Raw genomic sequence first — 22,771 nt, 5'->3', positions numbered from 1 at the left:
CATGCATGCATCACTCACACATTCTACACACACACGTACCCACACACACACACACACACACACACTCTGTACACTCACACAAAATTCTACACACACCACTCTATGCACACACACACACTATACAATAAACACCTCTCTATACACAAACTCTCTAAAGTCACACACTCTATACACACACATTATATACACACACACACACACACACACACACACACACGCACACACTCTTGTATAAGCCTGCATCCTCCCTCTCTCATGCTCTTGAGTTTCTCCTTGCAAGAACATGTCCCCCTCCCAGCCCTGCACCTCCACTAGTCTCCCTTCTCTCCTGCGCCCCTATGTGTGTGGAGGCGGGCAGGTGCAAACGAGACGGAGGATCACATTTCCCCGTGGCTCCACTGCTGCTACAGGATGCGCGCTGTCGTCAGTGTCACAAGTGTCTCCGCCGTGGATGTCTCTAGACGTCGCAGTATTGATCCCAGTGACAGGACGCGTCATCCCGTGTCCTGGTGGATGAGTGTGTTTGTGTGCAGTCACTCGTCCGTCTGTCTGTCCGTCTGTCTGTCTGTGTGTGTGTGTACGTACATACTATTTCTACATCTCTGTGTTATGCTTCTCATACTTGGGAAGCACTCAGCTAGCCTGTTAGCGTGTGTGTAATAGAGTGTGTGGGCTGGAAAGGCCGCTGATGGGTGCTTCCATGGGGCCAAATGTCTTGACCTAGTCCCTTATGCCATTACTGCCTCTGTGTTAATGCCCAACGGGAGGAAGGCTAGGATACACTGAGTTTATCCACCGTTTTACTACTATGTGTCTGATGGTGCTCTATGTGTCGTGTCAGTGGGGCACTTGATGGAGATTTTTAGAGTAGCCTTCAATTCATTGTTCTATTAGACAACTGTGTGTGGCGTAGCCTAGCCGCTACTCTAGCTCGTGTCCTGGGGCTCTAGCTCGACGTACTGGCTCGGCTGAATGCCTGGGCCTTGTCGTGTAGAGAGAGGGAGAGAGAGCAGGGATGTAAAACCTGTTCCCACGTGCTGGCTGCTGCTGGCTTGGGCTCAAGCTGTTTCTCATCCCCGCGGGCAATGCTGCTGGAACGACATGCCGCGCCTCAGCCAAGGGGAGCGCCTGGGCGTTCAGTCCGGGTGCGTCAGGCTCGGTTCCAGGTTCAGTCTGTGTGCGTCAGGCTTGGTTCCAGGTTCAGTCCGGGTGTGTCAGGCTTGGTTCCAGGTTCAGTCCGGGTGCGTCATGCTTGGTTCCAGGTTCAGTCCGGGTGCGTCATGCTTGGTTCCAGGTTCAGTCCAGGTGCGTCAGGCTTGGTTCCAGGTTCAGTCCGGGTGCGTCATGCTTGGTTCCAGGTTCGGTCTGTGTGCGTCAGGCTTGGTTCCAGGTTCAGTCCGGGTGCGTCAGGCTTGGTTCCAGGTTCGGTCTGTGTGCGTCAGGCTTGGTTCCAGGTTCAGTCCGGGTGCGTCAGGCTTGGTTCCAGGTTCAGTCCGGGTGCGTCATGCTTGGTTCCAGGTTCAGTCCGGGTGCGTCAGGCTCGGTTCCAGGTTCAGTCCGGGTGCGTCATGCTTGGTTCCAGATGAGCAGCGGGAGGTGACCAACTGTAACTGACAGTTTGTTCTCGCAGAGATTTGTCATGTTGCTTAATCCGTCGACTCTCGAAGGATTTAGAGGCGTGAGAGAAAGAGGTGGCGCGAGAAAGAGGAAGTGCACGAGGCCTGGTTTCACTTCATAAACAGAACCTGGAGTTAGCAGCTGAGGGTGAAACCTGTAAAGTGCAGAGTCAACAGATTGGGGGAACAAGCAGTCTGTCTGCCTGTGTATGTTTGTGTGTGTGTGTTTGCGTGTGGATGTCCTTGTGTGTATGTCTGCCTGTGTATGTTTGTGTGTGTGTGTTTGCGTGTGGATGTCCTTGTGTGTCTGTGTGTGTGCAGGGAGTTAGGGAACAGATGTGAGCTTCGCATGGTTTCTTCTGGGTGGATTGCTGGCTGGGTGCTGGGCAGGCAGACAGCCTGAAGGGTGATGCATGGACTTCTGTGTTACATCCAAAGACACGGCATATATAAGTGTATAAGTGACGCCTGGTCCGGTGTGCAGACTCAGCACTGTTCACACCACTTAGAGGTCTGAGAGACGCACATCCATCAACCAACAGTGATGAAGTCCTTACCGATATCATGTAAGATACTGAATAAAATGATCTTCTATCCCAGCATCTTGGTTTCAGATCAGAAAGTTGGCAATCGCTGAAACTGCTGGCTTGGCTGGCTAGCTGACTAACAACACATAAACTTGAGAATTAACTGTAAAACCTGTATCTAGCTTTCTCTATTTCCATGTATCTAAAAACTCCAACCCGAAATGTTCGCTAAAACCAACCAAGCATATTTGTTCAGCTAGACAGTGTGAAACATGCCACAAGCCACACATTGACATTATCTATATATTATCTTTGGTTTATGTATTGATGAAAATAATAATAGTGTATTTCTACTCATTTTCATGTTGAACATTTCGTAATGTCCAGTTCGTGATTATGGCCGTGCGTCATCCACGGAACTTCCCAATGTGTTTGGTTGGGAGTTGAATGTCAAGATACAGAATACCCCCAGAGTAGATTTTTGATGCAGGAACAGCAAACTAGCACAACAGTAATATTCCAATATTATCAATACGATTTCATCAAAGACAATATTACAATATGTAACTATACAGGTAATTTCCCCCATCACTAATATCAAGCCTATTTGTGGTGTCTTCTCAGTTAGATGGTTTTTTCTCTACCTCCCTCACTTTGCACTGAAATTGCATTCCCTGACTGGTTACACAGCATGTCTCAAGTCCAGCTCAATGGCCATCCTGTCTCTGATTCCAAAACCAATGTCATACAAGTCCAGAGGTATTTTCTTGAGGAATAATACAACCCCACTGCTTGGCTGTTTGACTCCACATGCTCTATACCCACTCAATGTCATGACTGTGTTTGCAGTTATTTACAATATAAAGCATTTTAATGTTGCTAGGCAACCCCAGCATCACCTCAACCATCCACCTTTCATATTTCTTCCTGTATCGAGAGGGCTTCAAGGAATCTATTCAGACTGGTTTCATTTTCAAGTGCATTTCTTTCTTGATTTCAACAGGCACATTTTTATGTCAAGCATTGTTTTTGTTTTTCCGGTGAAAATCTGAACTGAAATGATTACTGCCATGAAATGGCCTGGATTGATTGCGCTAGGAGACTTCATGTATGTAATAGCCTCCTTCGTAAGAAGCTGGGCGGCGCCGAGATTGAGAGCTGGTTATTAATTCGGGTATGTTGTGCACAGTGTCGAATCTCAGATTAGAGTGTTCATGAAACTAAATAGCGGTTCACTGTGTACTGCGCTGCTGCAGGTCTCCGATCCTCGCGTGCCTCCCGCCGCCCAGGTACTTGTCGTAACTCTGTACCAATACGACCAGTTCGACTCATTGAGAGCCAGGCGATTAGATGACACGTTGAATAAGCCCTGTTTGTCCGGGGCCACAAGACACACGTGAAATCGGAGTTGGGGCACCAGTGGTGCCAGCAGGCCTGGAAGTGTACAATAACAAACTCCCAGCGGTAGTCTTTCCCTGGGACAGTTATCATGTCTGGAGACGTCGGCCAGTAGCGACCAAGCGCGTTTGTTTTTGAGGCTTGTGCTGTTCCCACTGCGACATCCGTCCCAGCAGAGGATCCATCTATTATCCCAGACTAGGCGCACTTCATTAGACGGCTGGTCACCGTGTCTCCCTAACGCAGGCAGGCACAATCAATTCCATGCCTTTCCACTGACAGAAAGTCATCGGTCCGCGGAGATAGAAGGGCGGGGCATCTTTTCTTTTCACCTCTCTGTGATTGGAAATCCGAATTCGTTCGAAGCGCCAGCAAATGGCTTCTGCTTTTTAGTGGTGTCCTCAGTATGCTTCCATAGCCTAATTCACCGAGGTTTGTTTATGTTTCCCACGCAGGGCCTAGCATGGCAAAAGCTGGTGCAGCGTTCGCAGACAATGGGGAGCGCAAATGTGGTTCAGTCTTTCCCCACAGATGTCATAGAGTGAAAATGGAGCACAACCACAGCCGCTAAACAAAAGGGTGAGAAAGGGCGAGAGAGAGAGAGAGAGAGAGAGAGAGAGGGCGAGAGAGAGAGGGCGAGAGAGGGCGAGAGAGAGAGAGGGCGAGAGAGAGGGCGAGAGAGAGGGCGAGAGAGAGAGAGAGAGAGAGAGAGGGCGAGAGAGAGAGAGAGGGCGAGAGAGAGAGAGAGAGAGGGCGAGAGAGAGAGAGGGCGAGCTCTTTCCATCCACACCACCGATGCGGCACGGTAACCCCGCGCGGGGACAGTCTGGTCCGTCTCACACACACCCGGTCTGTGGCCAGTCACATGGCGCTGCCGTTGGCCCAGCTGTCTCACGAATGTGGATTGGCTACAGTGCTCTGGTAGGTTTCTCATGTCATGGTCTCCTGCTAACATGTCTGTCTGGCCCAGGGACAAGGGCTCGGGAGGGCTAGGGGAAGAAAGGTTCCATACACAGGGGGATCAGACAGGCCCTTTGTCCACCCTGGGAACGGATGCCTACCTAGCTGGGATACGGATACCCCCACATTTGATACATCTTCTGCACAGGACTAATGAGTTAGAGGAAAGGGGCAGTGAGGGACTAATCAGGCTGCTCACGGCAAGGCTTAAGGGAGCACTGATGCCGCTAGATTAAATCTTTCGACGTGGTCAGGGCTGTGATTTTCAAATTCTACTGAGGACCGGGGACACTCCTGCATTCAGGACAAGGATCTGCCACAAAAGGAGAGAAACCTGAGTGTCTGCCTCCTTCCTGAACCTTGGACAAGGCTTCCAATAACAGCTGACATCTTGTTGCAGTTAGATGGTTTTTGTGTTAGATGGTTCCTAACCCTGAAAGATGTTATGAGGTAATGCATGGTTTAGTAATCTTTTAATTAATCATCTGTTTCAAACTTCAGCTATCTTAATGCACTTCAAGCTTAAAGGGACATTTCACCATAGCACAACAACTTAATGTACCAATTACTGATTTGAATCTGTCAAACTATAGGTTGACATTACAGTTTCAGTGACAGAACACGTTATCATCGATAAGAATATTTCTCCTGCTATGTGTCTCAGGTTGATAAGTGAATGTAACAGGCCTTTGGTAAAAGGTCACAATTTGAAAATAAATCACACCGTGTGTTAGCAAATTGGCAAGTGATACTTATCTTGTTTTTTCAAAACCAGCTGTTTGACATTTGATAGGTGTTCACATGTCGCCCGTCAAACCAATGTCTTTGTAAATGTAGGGGTTAAAGTGCTATAACAGGGAACAACAGTCAGGGGCAAGTACATAGGAAATAACCTGATAATAATTTATAAATGGTTTTGAATATAAAAGTGGCAGCTGGTGCCTGCCCTCTGAAACAGATCGGGTCACTATTTGAACGACTTGCTCCACACTGGGACATTGTTCTGAATGGGATTAGATTGGTGGTGATGCAGTATGTTTGAGGCAGGGTGTGGTCTGCTTTCAAGAACAGCCTTGTTTTTGGAGGGGTTCCCCTTCGCTCCAAAATGGGTTTCCCTTCATAGGTTTTCTTCTTAGAGGGCCTGATTTGTTTCCGTGGTCTGGGAAAACTACTGGTCCTATCAAACAATGACAACACATCGCATAGTCTGGTCTTAAGAATGGTGAGCTCTGATAGTCTGTCCTCTGTGGTGGAATGTTGATGAACCCAGAATTAAAGTACTGCGTTAAGTTATGGGTCCATATGTGTTAAGGGAGAAGGTCAGAAAGAAAAATTCCACCCCTCTTTGTCTTTGAGAATTGCAATCAGTCAATTTGTAAAATGTCCCCTGCAATTTTTATGGTTAACACCGCAAAATCGCTCTGGTCTAAAAGACCATGACTAATGCTTCTCGTTATCTCACACAAATCATTGTTTCATGACACGTCCATGGTAAAATGTCTGTTTATATGGTCGTTCCTCAAGAGATTATCTCTGGTGTGACCTCTATAGGGATGTTTAGCTGCATTCTTCCTGTTGAAGGTCAGTCCTTGTCTGCTCGCTATAATACTCGCACCTTAACATAATGTTTGCTCTCTGATGACAATCTTACAGGATCAGACTGCTTGCTGACTTTTTTTCGGTCTCCCTTCTGTTTGATCAGATGAGCAGTTTGTGTACGTGTGTGTTTGTGTGTGTGTGTGTGCGCGTGTGTGTGAGGTTGGGATTCAATATGCCATCTTGTCCTTCAGGTGTCCTCTGTGTCCGATTCTGTTAAAATACAGAGAAACAGAGATCGAGAGAGAGAGATCGAGAGAGAGAGAGAGAGATCGAGAGAGAGAGCGAGAGAGATTGAGAGATCGAGAGATCGAGAGAGAGACAGAGATAGAGAGAGAGAGACAGAGATAGAGAGAGAGAGAGAGACAGAGATAGAGAGAGAGAGATCGAGAGAGAGAGAGAGAGAGATCGAGAGAGAGACAGAGATAGAGAGAGAGAGATCGAGAGAGAGAGAGAGCAGAGCAAAAACCAGAAACAGAAGGAAATAGAGGGAGATAAACAGCTTTTTTCTCAATTTCTCTCCCCCTTCGGGTCCCCACCTATTTGCATTTTCTCATCTCCCCTAATGTTTTTGAAACGTTCCCGGGGCGTTATCACCTTGCGGCAGTGTTGCAGCACTAATGCCTCTTGGTTGTGAAGACGCCGGGAGAACGTTGCCCATAATTTCTGTAGTGAATCTGGGTGATGGTCATGGTGCGGCGTGCTAAATCACACCCGGACCCACATCGGGGGAAATGGCGCCGTGCGCTGGGTACGGGACTCCCAGTAAACACACTGAAAAGAACAATAAAAATGGCGTCCGTGTTTACTCCTGACTGGGAGTGCCCGGTGAGTGTGCCGTGTCTGCTGTGGCTCACCGGGAAAAGAGCAATACTCCAACACATACGCAGGGCTGCTTTAGAAGGGGATCATCTGCTGGAGGAAGGGGGGAAATACTCCTGGAGATGTTATTTCTCCCGGATCTTAGAGGGCCGTGGGCATATGGAATTACCTAGCAGCAGACGAAAGGTAGACTGTGCCTGTTCACCAAGCCGAAGAGAACACCTTTCTGGCGGAGTCAGGCTGGCAGTAGGTGCGAGCAAAATCACACTGATGTTTAGCTCTGCCATCTAATAATTTCAGCAGATGTCTTAGAATTTTGGACAGGTGCTGCTCATGGTTTGGGCAACCGAGCTATATTCGATTCAAATAAGGTATGCGTAAAATGTTGCTGGTGGCCTGTATATAGGGCTTGAAAGTATACAATTTCATAGTGAATGCATTTGTTTATGGTCTATGTTTTTGTTTAACATTGCCAAGTACATACAAATATAGTGAGTCTGTCTAATGAAAGCTGGGGTCATATGTGATATGGGGAGGGATGAAGTAATGGTCAGGATCTCACTTCACAAAATCATTATGGCGACAGACACTATGCAAAAACATATTAAAGAATCGTCCAATTGAGTTACACCCTCTGGGTAAACAGTAATCAAACGAAAGTTCTCCAGTTAGTCTGTGAATTCACTTTGAATTAACTTTAGTGTACGGCTCTAGTCCTAGTCTCAATCCCAGTCTCAATGCCATTCTCAATCCCAGTCCCATTCTCAATCCCAGTCCCAGTCTCAATCCCAGTCCCACTCTCAGTCCCAATCTCAGTCCCAATCCCAGTCCTAGTCTCAATCCCAGTCCCACTCTCAGTCCCAGTCTCTATCCCAGTCTCAATCCCAGTCCCATTTTCAATCCCAGTCTCAGTCCCAATCCCCGTCCCAGTCTCAATCCCAGTCCCACTCTCAGTCTCATTCCCAATCCCCGTCTCAGTCTCAATCCCCGTCCCAGTCTCAATCCCCGTCCCAGTCTCAATCCCAGTCTCAGTCTCAGTCCCAATCCCAGTCCCATTTTCAATCCCAGTCTCAGTCCCAATCCCAGTCCCACTCTCAGTCTCAGTCCCAATCCCCGTCCCAGTCTCAATCCCAGTCCCACTCTCAGTCTCAGTCCCAATCCCCGTCTCAGTCTCAATCCCCGTCCCAGTCTCAATCCCAGTCTCAGTCTCAGTCCCAATCCCAGTCCCATTTTCAATCCCAGTCTCAGTCCCAATCCCAATCCCCGTCCCAGTCCCACTCTCAGTCCCACTCTCAGTCTCAGTCTCAGTCCCAATCCCAGTCCCAATTTCAGTCCCAATTTCAGTCCCAATCCCAGTACCAGTTCCAGTCCCTTGGGTTTTTGGGGCTTTCATTTAAAATATATCAGTCATCTGTTTGAAGTGTGAGTGGAGTGGTCCATTCATGTGATTAATAATGCTTTGTTATGATGAGGAGATTTTGTGTTGAGTGTGACTGCCTACTCCCTCTTTCCCACAGTGGCCCTGTCCCGGATACACACACTACACAATGTTACACACACACACTCATACATGCTTCGGTGGGAAAATATACTTCACAAATAAAGCTTTTTAAGCCTTCAAGTACTGCACCCTCTTGAAACCAACAAAACAGACGCCTAACTACTGGGGCTTATGTAGTCCCTGGAGGTCTGTGAGTAATGCTGTGTGTGTGTGTGTGTGTGTGCGTCTGCGTGTGTGTGTGTGGGCGAGGGGGCGTGCGTTTGTGCTTTTGATATTTAGTGTACGGTCAAGTTATTTTTCCTTCTTCGTCTTTTGTCTCTTATCTTTTCCAAACCTCCTCTTTCATTTTCTGTCTCTCTGTTTCTCTCCCTCCCCCTCTCCCTCTCACACTGCCTTCTCTGAGCGGTTCTGCATAAAGGGGGAGGTGGTGAGGGAGGCCCTCGGGAGAGAGACAGGGAGCTGGGTTGGGGAGGGAAAGGGTATGTCTCTCACATCCAGGCCATTCAGTAATGTTTTAGCTGCCCGTGGTGAGCAATAATAACAGGGACCAGTGAAGGCCTTGCCCAGGCAGGTCCTCCCATGAACACCAATGTGATGAAATACAGCTGTGTAGAGCAGAGCTTGTGTGGGATGAAGGAGTTTGTGGTGGTCTGTTTGCACACAGCATGGTGCTTGACACACACACACACACACACACACATACACACAGCAGGAGAGGAGCCAGAGTAACCGAGTCTGATCTCCACTATTTTTTAGACTGAATGAAAAGTGTGTGTGTGTATGTCTGTAGGCAGGAACTCTATTTTTGTGTGTGTGTGAAATTCACATGAATCATGGTGAAAAGTCATTTCCTAAATGTTTTCCTAGACTCTTCATTAGAGATTTAGAGAGGTTAGGGTTAGGAATTAAGAACAGAGTTAAGATTGCTCATAAAACAGTGAACCAAATGTTGATTTCTATGTATTTGTTGAGTGTATTTGGTGCCTATGTGTGTGTATGTGTGTGACCAGCTCTGATTTTGCCATGCATATCTTTTAATGACATCTCTGTAGAAGTGAACAGATTTTTGAAGTGCAGTATAATTTTTTTAAATACAGGTCTAGCAATTATCCTAAGGAAAGGAAAGGAGTGGGAGGGAGAGGAAACAGCCTGGATGTCCGAGCCAGGTCATTATCTCTCCCCTTTATGCTCCGCTGTGTACATGACACAATTCATTTCCTCATCACACAGAACAAAAGCAGCGTGTTGGTTGAGGAGCCTGTTTCTACAGAGAGGCATTGTGGTGGATGGAATAGACTGTTAGAGAGGGGGTGTAGTCACTGGAGGAAATAAATGAGAAGGCACCCTTAGATGTAGCTTTCTCAAACTGGATGGATGGACTGAGGACGGACTCAGTATTTCTTCAGCCCTCCTACCCCCTTGTACTTTTGTTTGAATCCTTGTTTCAGGAAAAGCATTCCTGATCTGTGAAACATTCCCATTCTCACATATGTGTGCACAATGAACACTCCTCCTGGAATGAATGGGAGAGAACAGGAGTGATTGTGTTGATTCCAGAGGAGATCTGGGATGCTCCAGGGATCAGTGGATGGGATGGTAATCAATATCACCTCTCGGTGGAATGTCCTGACCCTGCCTCAGGGAGAACCTCAGGACAGCCTCTCATTTTACACATCATGAGGGGATAATAACCACAAGGCTTACCTCTGACCTCTGGTCCCAACTCTAGCCCCATCCCCAATCTTAGCCACAGTCTCAGCTGCAGTTATTCCCAGTCTCAGTGTCAGCCCTAGTCCCATCCCCAATCTTAGCCCCAGTCTCAACTCCAGCCAGTCCCAGCCCCAGACTGACTGTCAGTCTCAGCTCTAGCCAGACCCAGTTCCAGTTTCAGCTCCAGTCCCAGTCCCACTTTTAGCACCAGTCTCAGTCCCAGTCCCACTCTTAGCACCAGTCCCAGTCTTAGCACCAGTCTCAATCCCACTCTTAGCACCAGTCTCAATCCCACTCTTAGCACCAGTCTCAATCCCACTCTTAGCACCAGTCTCAGTCCCTCTCTTAGCACCAGTCTCAATCCCACTCTTAGCACCAGTCCCAGTCTTAGCACCAGTCTCAATCCCACTCTTAGCACCAGTCTCAGTCCCAGTCTTAGCACCAGTCTCAATCCCAGTCTTAGCACCAGTCTCAGTCCCAGTCTTAGCACCAGTCCCAGTCTTAGCACCAGTCTCAGTCCCAGTCTTAGCACCATTCTCAATCCCACTCTTAGCACCAGTCTCAGTCCCAGTTTTAGCACCAGTCCCAGTTTTAGCACCAGTCCCAGTTTTAGCACCAGTCCCAGTTTTAGCACCAGTCCCAGTTTTAGCACCAGTCCCAGTCTTAACAGCAGTCTCATGTTCCCATACGGTGAAGTAGGTCAGGAGCCCAAGGTGGCAGTTTGTGCTCTTACAGCTTTTTACAGCCTCTCTTACTGTCATGTCTCTCCGCCGCTCATGGCCCAGAAGTCTCGGAGGGAAACCTGACCTTCAGAGAGGCAGAAGGGAAGCCAGAACATGCTTCAGCGGCTCTAAAATACGGGTGGATACAAACCCGCGTTTCCGCTGTGTTCTCCCCAGCTAGCCCCGCTGGTCGTAACAGGCTCCGCTCTCGTCTCCTTTTTCCTCTTCATCCGTCCAGCCATCAGCAGATCAGACCCTGATATCACGCTGCAGTGGATCTGTCCTTGGGCAAGCTTCAGTGGATCAGGTTCTCCCAGCTGAACAAGGTGTGCATTGGGCACCCTGGCCCAGGCCCCGAGCCCATCTTATTTAGTCCTTCTGCCTCCCTGCTTATACACAGTGTATATTTGTCTTCTATAAAGAAACGGGGGAATGCAGTTGTAGAGCATTAAGCTGTCAAGACAGGATCATCTCACATCAGCGAAGGAGAGACTGTTCTAATGGCTGAAGATGAAAGGAGTTAACAGGTGATGTAGTTTGACTGGAATCAATGAGACAGCTTCAGTACCGCTCCTCTGTGTAAAACCTACCTCACAGTACATCTGACTCCGTCCCCTGCTCTGAACAGAATGTGGCTGTAGTACCATACTACTACAAATTTCTGTAATTTATCTGCACTTGGGAAATTATTAAATATATATCATAAAGAAACTCAGTCTTCGCTAGAATGCTGCCCAAGTATGGTCATGATGAATGATTCGTTTATGAAAGTAATGGGAGACAGAGAGCCAGAGAGGGAGCTTATTTCAGTATGAATTATCTGATGGAAGATCAAAGATGTGAGCGCTGGCTGCCTGAAGAGTGAATCCGGAGTGGGTTATTCTTCTCTGGGGATGGCAGAAACAATGAGAGCAGAGGGCTGCTGGATCTCCAGGCCTCTCCGGGAGACGAAGACAGAAAGAGCCCAGAAGAGAAGCAGGCTGCTGGGCGTTATTTATAGAGTTGAGTGGGATTTGGATGCAGGCTTCCCGGGTGTGGAATGTGTCAAAGGGAAAAACAGATCATTTATCAAAACCCTCTCTGCTCGCTCTGAAATATAGTTTTATTTTGCCGAATACACAGTGAGCGAGCAAGCGAGCGCAAAGCAGGGCCGCTTTCGACGAAGACAGGTTTATTTTTTTTACAACAAACATTTCTGGCTCACTCTGTAGTAATGTGCCTGGCCTTCTACCCACACTCCCTCTTCAACACCTACTCTGATGACTGAGATCTACTGAACAGGGGCCAGACCCCTCTTCCCCCTGCCTGAAATAGGACAATGGTTGTGTGTGTGTGTGTGTGCTTGAGTGCGCTTGAGTGTGTGTGTGTGGGTGTGTGTGTGTGTGTCTATGAGAATGTGTCTATGGTACATATTTGGTGCCTGTGAGTTATGTACAAATGTGGGGTCCCACATTATTGACCCTCTTAATGGACAGAAATCACTGTAAAATCCAGACAATTAAAACAATTTCATTATTCTGTTTTTTCCAAAAGGTTTCGGGTCACAATGTTTGACATCCCAGCATTCATGATTTTTCAATACAAGACCTCGCAAGAATTAAGGCACTGAGTCTTGTTTCTGTTTTATCACACTGGGAATGAGCACAGAGAACCCCCAGATCCTTAATATCCTTCACATGCCCTGTTTATTTCAGACCTTGGGTTTTTCAACAGGTTTTTAATTCGGAGACTGAGATGTCCATTGCAAGATGTTGATTTTATGGACCAGAAAGCTACTTGTCTTTTGCTTGTATTATTCTGTTGGTTGTAGATTCCCTCTTGGCCTACTTCCAAGCTCCTGGCAGAGGCAGACATGATTTTGGCAAAAAAAAGTACTTTAAAACATATGATGCTGTTGACCTTAACAACGATAACCACTCTATGTAGGAGGATGTCTTAAATAGGTTGTAGGAGCTGTAACCACTTTATGTAGGAGGCCGTCTGAAAATAGACTGTAGAAGTTGCATGGTCGGATTTAGGAGCTGACCTCGAGAAAATGAGATGTTGAAAAAGATCACACTACCAAGTACTACTGCTGCCAATGTCCAAGCTGTGTGTGTTACGGCATATCCATAGTATTTACAGCGTTTGTGTGTGTGGGTGTGTGTGTGTGTGGTTGTGTGTGAGTGTGTTATTCATGTATGTGTGTGTGTGTGTGTGTGTAAATGTGTGTTTTGTCAGATGAATCAGTCGGTAGACAGACAGTGCTTTCCCATGGTCCCAGGCAGGGAGTTGAACGAAGCTGAGTGACTCTGTCTACAGGCTGCAGCCCCTCTCTTCCCCCCATCAGCTGCAATGCAGACTGCCGTTAAGGTTACCACAGTTGCCGCGGCGATGGGCTGAGGTATTTAGGAGTAGATAGTGAGAAGCAGAGAGCCAGTCAGGTTCAGGAAAGAGGCCCCTCTCTCTGTCCCATAATGCATATTTATAGCCAGAGATCCTTCATGTGCCTGGTTACTTCTGTAGCCTGTTAGACCTCGTTTTCCACGTACCTTTCGTGTTGACAGTTGTCCGGAGAGCTGTTTTGATCAAAGTAAAATATCAGAGCAATGCATCAAAACATCCCCACAATAAACTACACAACCATCTCAATGCTTCAGAACGTCCCCACAATAAACTACACAACCATCTCAATGCTTCAGAACATCCCCACAATAAACTACACAACCATCTCAATGCTTAAAATACGCCCCCAGAATAAACTACACAACCATCTCAATGCTAAAATACGCCCCCAGAATAAACTACACAACCATCTCAATGCTTAAAATACGCCCCCAGAATAAACTACACAACCATCTCAATGCTTCAGAACGTCCCCACAATAAACTACACAACCATCTCAATGCTTAAAATACGCCCCCATAATAAACTACACAACCATCTCAATGCTTCAGAACGTCCCCACAATAAACTACACAACCATCTCAATGCTTAAAATACGCCCCCAGAATAAACTACACAACCATCTGAAGGCTTCAAAACGTCCCCACAATAAACTACACAACCATCTCATGTCTTTGAGGTCTGTAAAGGCATGTCAGTGAAAAACCCTTTGCTACTTCCACTATTATGATGGTGTGTGACACTAAGACGGTGTGGTGTTTAAACTGCAGCTTCTACTGGGAGGCTACAGAGTATTCCAGATAAATCGCAGCAGTTGAACTTTGACCCAAACAACTGTCTGGATCATGCTTCAACACTAAAGGTAAGTGGAAAATGAGGTCAAGCTGCTAAAAACCAAAATATCCCTTTAAGGTTGCTGTATTCTTGGTGTAACGGCATGTCTGTAGATAGAATGTGACCAGAACAATAAGAACACTTGTCACATTGGAATTGTCTACAGACATGTGGTTTGAGGAAGTGTAAAGGAGCCTTGAATGAAACTCAGATTTATCTGTTCCTTATGTGTGTCTGTGATGAACTAAACTGACACATGATCTCTCCCTTGCTGGGTTTGTGTGTGTGTGTGTTGTTTTCAATCAACTTACAGGGCATGGACCAATGGGTCAAATCTTGCAGTGTTTGCTATGTTTGGTTTGGTTACCTTTCAGAAAAATGTATTTTAAATATGACTTAGTAGCTATGTTGGTCATCACTATGCTTGTTTCATACATGTTTAGAATTAATGTAATGTTAATACAAGTTAGTACACTGTATATCTTGAAAGACTACAATAACTGGAGACAGGAAATGGTGCAGGAAGTATGGAAGTGCTGTCAACAGCTGGCTATCTTCACTATTCACACATTTCTTTTTTTTCCACCTTCCTTTTTTCTGTCTTTAATGCTCCCTCTCTTCCACTCTCTACCTTTCTCTCTTTTTCTTGCTCTCAATTCTTGTTTGCAAAATGTAACTCAAATAATGCAAATCAAAAATGAAGAAATTATTTTTAAGTAAATGTTAAACACACATTTTTTTTAACCATTTTAATTTTAATTAGTGTTGTAACAATCTGTAAGTAGTTAACCTGTGAATGCAAAGCAAAATAGTTATATAAATGTTTTGGTTGCATTTACAGTGCTGTTTGTACTGTTTGTGGTTTTTCTTTTATCCAAGGCAACAGGTTGCACATTTGACTTCTGTGGTAGATTTTCGTTGTATTTTGCAGATTTGGGTGATTATCAATGTCTGATTTTCTTTCCAATATTTTTTCTATCCTTTCCCTTTCTCACTTTCATTTCCTATCTCTCCCTCACTATTCTCTTTCATTCCATCTTTTGCCATTGTTGTCGCTCCCTCAAAGGGGATTTATTGTGAGTTGGTTAAAAACAGCTGCTTTTGTCGGTTGGTATTCAGGCAGCGATGAATCATGTCCTTTGGGGGGCCAGGCACACGCCACTAGCCCTGCCTGAATTGTTTTTGCAGCATCAATCTAATGTCTTTTTTTATTGCTACTCAGTGATTAGCTGCTGTAGCAAAGAGTAAGAGGTTTGAGGAGACTCAGGTGGCTTCACAGCAACGTTGACCATCATACCTCCACATAATCAGAATTAATCAGAGTAGAACACAGCAGCATCGACCATCATACCTCCACATAATCAGAATGAATAAGAGTAGAACACAGCAGCATCGACCATCATACCTCCACATCATCAGAATTAATCAGAGTAGAACACAGCTGCATCGACCATCATACCTCCACATAATCAGAATTAATCAGAGTAGAAAACAGCAGCATCGACCATCAAACCTCCACATCATCAGATTTAATCAGAGTAGAACACAGCAGCATCGACCATCATACCTCCACATCATCAGAATTAATCAGAGTAGAACACAGCAGCATCGACCATCATACCTCCACATCATCAGAATTAATCAGAGTAGAACACAGCAGCATCGACCATCATACCTCCACATCATCAGAATTAATGAGTAGAACACAGCTGCATCGACCATCATACCTCCACATAATCAGAATTTATCAGAGTAGAACACAGCAGCATCGACCATCATATCTCCACATCATCAGAATGAATAAGAGTAGAACACAGCAGCATCGACCATCATACCTCCACATAATCAGAATTTATCAGAGTAGAACACAGCAGCATCGACCATCATACCTCCACATCATCAGAATTAATGAGTAGAACACAGCTGCATCGACCATCATACCTCCACATAATCAGAATTGATCAGAGTAGAACACAGCAGCATCGACCATCATATCTCCACATCATCAGAATGAATAAGAGTAGAACACAGCAGCATCGACCATCATACCTCCACATAATCAGAATTTATCAGAGTAGAACACAGCAGCATCGACCATCATACCTCCACATCATCAGAATTAAAGAGTAGAACACAGCTGCATCGACCATCATACCTCCACATAATCAGAATTTATCAGAGTAGAACACAGCAGCATCGACCATCATACCAGTGAGGTAAAACCTGATAAATAGAAACACTGTGGGCAAATATAACAATCACATCAATAACTATGACAAGACTCAAAAGTGACAGGAGTATTTTGAAGGAACCATTCAACTGGATGGAGAAACACTATGAAACACAATTATAGAGAGTACAGAGATTGGCACCAACAATATTAGGATGAAACAGTCAGAGGTTACGAAGCAGAACATAGCATCAGCGTGTAAACTAGCTAGAAAGATGTGTCGGCATCGAGTAATTGTCTCTGGCCCCCTCCCAGCTAGGGGTGGTGACGAGCTCTACAGCAGACTTGTACAACTCAATCGCTGGCTGAAAACAGAGTTCTGCCCGTCGCAGGAGTTAGAGTTTGTAGATTAATGGCTCTCTTTTTGGGCCTGATCTGCTTAAGAGTGACGGACTCCATCCTAGCTGGAGTGGTGTTCTACTTTTATCTAGGAACATTGACAGGAGTCTCACTCCTATAGCCTCACCATGAGATAGGGTGCAGGTCAGGCCACAGGCTTTTAGCCAGCCTGCTAGCATAGTGGAGTCTGTCGATAGCATAGCCAGAGTAGTTAGTACAGTTTTACCTATTGCCACTGTGATTCGTTCCAGGCTGAGAAAGGTTAAACAAGGTAGTGCTAACAATTGCAACCTTATTAAGATAAAGCCTTCCTCCACCTCTGTCACAAATAAAAATGAGTGTATCACCTCGCATCTCACAATGGGACTCCTGAATGTTAGTTCCCTTGCTCCAAAGGGAGTTGCAGTAAATTAATACATTTCTGATCATAAACTAATGTTATTGGCTTGTGTGAAACGTGGCTAAAGCCTGATGAATTCACTGCCCTAAATGAGGCCTCTCCTCCTGGTTATACTAGTGATCATATCCCCCGTGCATCCCGAAAAGGAGGGGGTGTTGCTAATATTTATGACAGTAAATATAAATGTACTGTCAAACACATTACTGATTTTCATTCTTTTACAATTTTACTCATGAAAGTTAACCAGGCCGATAAATCGTTTTACATAGCTACTATTTATAGGCCCCCCAGGCCATACAAAATGTTCCTCAATGAGTTTCCAGAATTCTTGTCTAAGCTTGTAGTCATGGCAGATAGTATTCAAATTTCTGACAATTTCAATATTCATATGGAAAAGTCCAATGATTAAAAAGCCTTTGACGCCATAATTGACTCAGTGGGTTTTATCCAACATGTCTCAGGTCCAACACACTGCCACAATCACATCTTAGATTTTGTCCTGTCACGAGAAATAGATATTGTAGATCTAATAATTTCCCCCCAAAATCCTGGATTATCGGATCACTTTCTTATTACATTTACCGTTAAAACAAGTAATCCACTTGCTCCTGAAACAATGAGTTTCAAAAGCCGTACTATAAATTCCCAGACTACAAAATAGATTCCTTGATATTCTTACAAGTTTGCTCATCAAGAAACTTTCTCCCTGGTACACAGACAATACTAGAGCACTCAAGCAAGCCTCCAGAAAATTGGAGCGAAAGTGAAAAGATCATCATCATCATTAGAAAACAAATAACTGACTCCTCCTTAAATACTTATAGTCCCCAAAATCTCAGTTGTCTTGAGAATGTCCTGAACCTCCCTGACCAGGCGTCAATGGGGACACTTGAATTTTTTGATACCGTATCGCTCGACACATTCACTACATTTTTAATGAGTTCTAAACCCACAAATTGTTAGCTAGACCCGATTCCAAAAAAATTACTTAAGGAGCTATTTCCTGTGCTAGGTCAGCCAATGTTGAACATAATAAATTGCTCCATTTCCTCCGGATGTGTACCAAACTCACAATTTTTTTTTATCTGGAGCCCGACATATTAAACAATTATAGGCCAATATCGAACCTCCCATTCCTCTCAAAAATCTTAGAAAAATTTGTTTCCCAACAACTGAATGCCTTCCTGAAGACAAATAACATTTATGAAATGCTCCAGTCCGGTCTCAGACCCCATCATAGTACTGAGACTGCACTCATGAAGGTAACAAATGACCTTCTAATGGCTTCAGACAAAGGTTCCGCATTCATCTGTTGCTTCTTGATCTTAGTGCTGCTTTTGACATTATTGATCACTCCCTTCTCTTAGAGAGACTGGAAACCCATATTGGGCTATGTGGACTTGTTCTAGCCTGGTTTAAATCTTATTTATCTGAAAGATATCAGTTTGTTAGTGTGGATGGAATATCCTCTGACAAGTCCAAAGTATGTTTTGGTGTTTCTCAAGGCTCGGTTCTGGGCCCATTATTGTTCTCACTATATATGCAACATCTGGGTGATGTAATCCGGAATCACAATGTCAACTTAGTATTCACTGTTATGCTGATGACACACAGTTATATATTTCCATGAAGCATGGAGAAGCCCCAAAATTAGCTACTTTGGAAGCAGTCATTTCAGATATTAGGAAGTGGATGACAGAGAACTTCTTGCTTTTGAACTCAAGAAAAACAGAAATGCTTGTTTTAGGACTCAAGAAACAAAGAGCTTTGTTGGCAGATCTCACTGTGAACCTCGACGGCTGCATGGTCGTATCCCAAAGAACTGTAAGAAACCTTGGCGTTACCCTTAACCCTGACCTCTCCTTTGATGAACATAAAAAATATGTCTCAAGAGTTGCTTATTTTCATCTTTGAAACTTTCATCTCAGAAACTTTTTATCAAAAACTAATGCAGAAAAAGGAATCCATGCTTTTGTTTCTTCTGGACTAGATTACTGCAATGCTCTACTTTTCGTTTACCCTGACAAATTAATAAATAAACTTCAATTAGTGCTGCACATGGCTGCTAGAATCCTAACTAGAACAACAAAATTTGAACACATTACTCCTGTCCTAGCATCCTTACACTGGCTGCCTGTTAGGGTTAGGGCTGATTTCATGGTTTTATTGCTAACCTATAAATCAATACATGGACTTGCTCCTACTTACCTTGCTGAAATGATCCATCCATACATACCTACACGTAACCTTAGATCGCAAGATGCAGGCCATTTAATTGTACCTCGAATTTCTAAACAAACAGCCGGAGGCAGGGCCTTCTCTCATAGAGCTCCACTACTCTGGAATGATCTGCCAAGTAAGGTTAGAAATACAAACTCTGTGCAAACTTTCGAGTGTCTACTAAAGACTCATCTCTACAGCACAGTCTATGATTAAGTATGGTCTGACCCAGGGGCGTAAAGGTGACCAGAAAGACTTGATACTGTCCACCCTTGCTGTCTTGCCAGGTGGACTCTCATCACCACTGGGATGCCCTCCCTCCAATGCCTCTCGGGGGCGGAGTCAATGGCTTGTTTTTGTCTCTCTGTCGCACACTTGTGCAATTGGGCTGTACTCTGCTGGCAATACTCTGCCCTCATTCAGGGTGGTTGCGGTTGGTGGGTGTCCCTTTGGTTGATGCTTAGCAGTGTGGGTGGATTGATTTCCTGCCGGTTGGGCTCTGTCCGGGGCCTCCCCTAGACAGGGCCACAGTGTCGCTGGACCCCCGTCTCAGTCCCAAGGTCTTACGCTGCTATGTTATTTTGCTGGAGGAGTAGGGTAGGAGTAGTAAGTTATCCTTCTCCACTATAAATCCTTGTTGCTTTGAGGAATGCATTTTCTGAACTTTCCAAGTCTCCTCCCGTTTTGAACTTAGGAGGGCATGAGGTCCTGGCCCACATCTGCGGAGTACCTGGCTTTGGGGACCCGTTGTTGTCCCTGTACAGAGTCCTCCTGGTTGTGTTGCAGATCGAGACGATGCCTGACGATTTTAGCTGCCACTGTGCTGCCACCTCCCCCTCCCCCGTGTTGTCCCTGTCCATCTGGCCATGCTTCTGACCTGGACTAGGTTTAAATTGACTCTGGACTCAGCCCACATGCATTTATTAATTATTACAATTGTAATCTTAATATGTTCACTCATTCTTAGGGAGTTTTTCCTATTCACTGAAATTCAACACTGTTGTTTGCTCCTTGGGGTTTAAGGCCAGGTGTTTTGTAAAAGCACTTTGTGACATCTGCTGATGTAAAAAGTGCTTTATAAATAAATTTGATTGAAAAATGGAATCCTTCTGAAACGGCCTGAACATGTTGACCTTAACACATCTTATTCATCCACTGCACTACTGATCAGCAATAAAATATCTGGTGTGTGTTTGTGAAGGGCGATTCAGGAGTAATAGATTGTAGTGGGTCTGTGATGGCAGATACCAATGCTGACAGTACAAGCTCATACGCTAGGATAGTACTGGAACAGATCATGCCCATCATTCTCCTATCTAAGAAGCTTCTCACACACACAAACAGTGGGGAATATCTTAAAACTGAAAATGTGCTCTCTAAGCATTAGGATTGTGATTCAACAGAGCGAGACAGTATGACAACGTGCGACATTGCGGTGCGTAAAATGGGAACAGTTACCTAACCTAATCCATTGAGATGACATGTTTCTTAGAACACCTAGGAGGTGTGATTTCAAACATCATGGCTCAGCGAACATGCTGTGACCCCCGAGAGATGAGATGTGAAACCATCCCCATTCTCTATCTTATACTCAGTCCCCCTCCATTTTACCTTCTCTCTGAATGCCCCCTCCAGCCATCAGAGGACTGAAACATTGGGAAGGAGGAGATAATTAGACCCGTGGGAGATTTTTACGGCAGTATGGAGAGGAGAGAGGAATACAACTGGGGAACGAGACGGCTGAAACACAGGCAGCTGGCCATTGGCATACAACCCTAGATAGGCCGAAGTCATTGTACACCTTTGCTTATTTTCAGCTCTCCAGGGAGTTTTCAGTCTTGATAGGAGAATGGCAAGACTAGGCTGTTAGAATTCTTTATTGATTCATGTTTTCCCACGTGTGCACATACTCTCTCACACAGTCTCGCACACACACACTAAATTTGTGAAGAACTTACTAAGTGTCGTTTAGCTGTAAAAACCACAATAAGGTTGTTAAGTTGTAGTTTTCTGTTGATTCACCACGTGTTACATCCTTTGAATGGCTTGCTGAGATTCTGTCAAGACAAATTTACTCATGAATAACTTTTGCATGGGTGAGAATGGAACTCGCCATGAGTCTCAAAATGGCTATTATGTGTCTATAAATGCCAATCATGATTCTATACTAACATCATGAGTCTCTATACTAACATCATGAGTTTCTATACTAAAATCATGAGTCTCTATACTAACATCTTGAGTCTCTATACTAACATCTTGAGTCTCTATACTAACATCATGAGTCTCTATACTAACATCATGAGTCTCTATACTAACATCATGAGTCTCTATACTAACATCATAAGTCTCTATACTAACATCATGAGTCTCTATACTAACATCATGAGTCTCTATACTAACATCATGAGCCTCTTAACTGCCTCCTCTGCCTGTATGTATTTATACATGGCTATGTAGCATAGAGAAAACTGTGACTCTGTATGTGTGTGTGTGTGTAGGTTTTCATGCATTGATCCCCTCCTCTTCTCTACCACATGAGTCACTGTGTTTGAAAAGAGAAAAAGCGAGAAAGGGAGAGATAGAAGACGTCATCTGGTCCACTCTGTTCCGCTCTTCTTTCCTGTGATGTGGGTTATTCATGGATTTGGCTAAAGCTCCACGGACTTCATGACATTCTACTTGTTGCAGAGGAAGTAGAATAGGAGCAGGACTTTGGGAGTCGTTTGTTCTCTTAGCACTAGAACAAACGACTCTCTGTCAGGCCTGTCTGTCTGGGCCACTTGGCACTGGAACAAACAACTCATAACTGTCTGTATGCCTGGACAGCCCTGCCAGTGAGAGTCATTTGTTCTGGAGGGAAGCAGGCAATGCAAACGGACCAGCCAGTGCAGTGATCACTGTTATACAAAACTGTGGACAGAGAACAGCAGAGCCCGTCGGCCCTCACATCTCAGTGGGCCGGTGTGTTGGCATGTGGCAGCGGCCATGTCTGTCCTGTGTGGAGATGTGTGTCTGTCCTGTGTGGAGATGTGTGTCTGTCCTGTGTGGAGATGTGTGTCTGTCCTGTGTGGAGATGTGTGTGTGTGTGTCCTGTGTGGAGATGTGTGTCTGTCCTGTGTGGAGATGTGTGTCTGTCCTGTGTGGAGATGTGTGTCTGTCCTGTGTGGAGATGTGTGTGTGTGTGTCCTGTGTGGAGATGTGTGTCTGTCCTGTGTGGAGATGTGTGTCTGTCCTGTGTGGAGATGTGTGTCTGTCCTGTGTGGAGATGTGTGTCTGTCCTGTGTGGAGATGTGTGTGTCTGTCCTGTGTGGTGATGTGTGTCTGTCCTGTGTGGAGATGTGTGTGTCTGTCCTGTGTGGTGATGTGTGTCTGTCCTGTGTGGAGATGTGTGTGTGTGTGTCCTGTGTGGAGATGTGTGTCTGTCCTGTGTGGAGATGTGTGTCTGTCCTGTGTGGAGATGTGTGTCTGTCCTGTGTGGTGATGTGTGTCTGTCCTGTGTGGTGATGTG

General features: G+C 45.3%; 1 protein-coding gene across 3 annotated transcripts in view; it reads left to right on the top strand.

Annotated features, from left to right (window-relative positions):
* The window catches only part of si:ch211-210g13.5 (inactive phospholipase C-like protein 2), a 94,701-nt gene that overhangs the window by 20,960 nt on the left and 50,970 nt on the right, over positions 1–22,771 (top strand). Inside the window, exon 1 of one of the 3 annotated variants that reach the window (XM_020051141.3) lies at positions 4,375–4,462. The exons of 1 other annotated variant lie outside the window; for it this stretch is intronic. In XM_020051141.3, coding sequence (XP_019906700.3) covers positions 4,439–4,462 — 24 coding nt within the window. In that variant the 5' untranslated portion in view covers positions 4,375–4,438. One more of the 3 variants, XM_020051142.3, reaches the window with a different exon arrangement.

This window comes from Esox lucius, chromosome 11 (assembly GCF_011004845.1).
Source record: "Esox lucius isolate fEsoLuc1 chromosome 11, fEsoLuc1.pri, whole genome shotgun sequence".
Taxonomy (NCBI): Eukaryota; Metazoa; Chordata; class Actinopteri; order Esociformes; family Esocidae; genus Esox; species Esox lucius.
The sequence above is the reverse complement of the archived record's forward strand: the minus strand, read 5'-3'. Positions and strand labels throughout refer to the sequence as shown.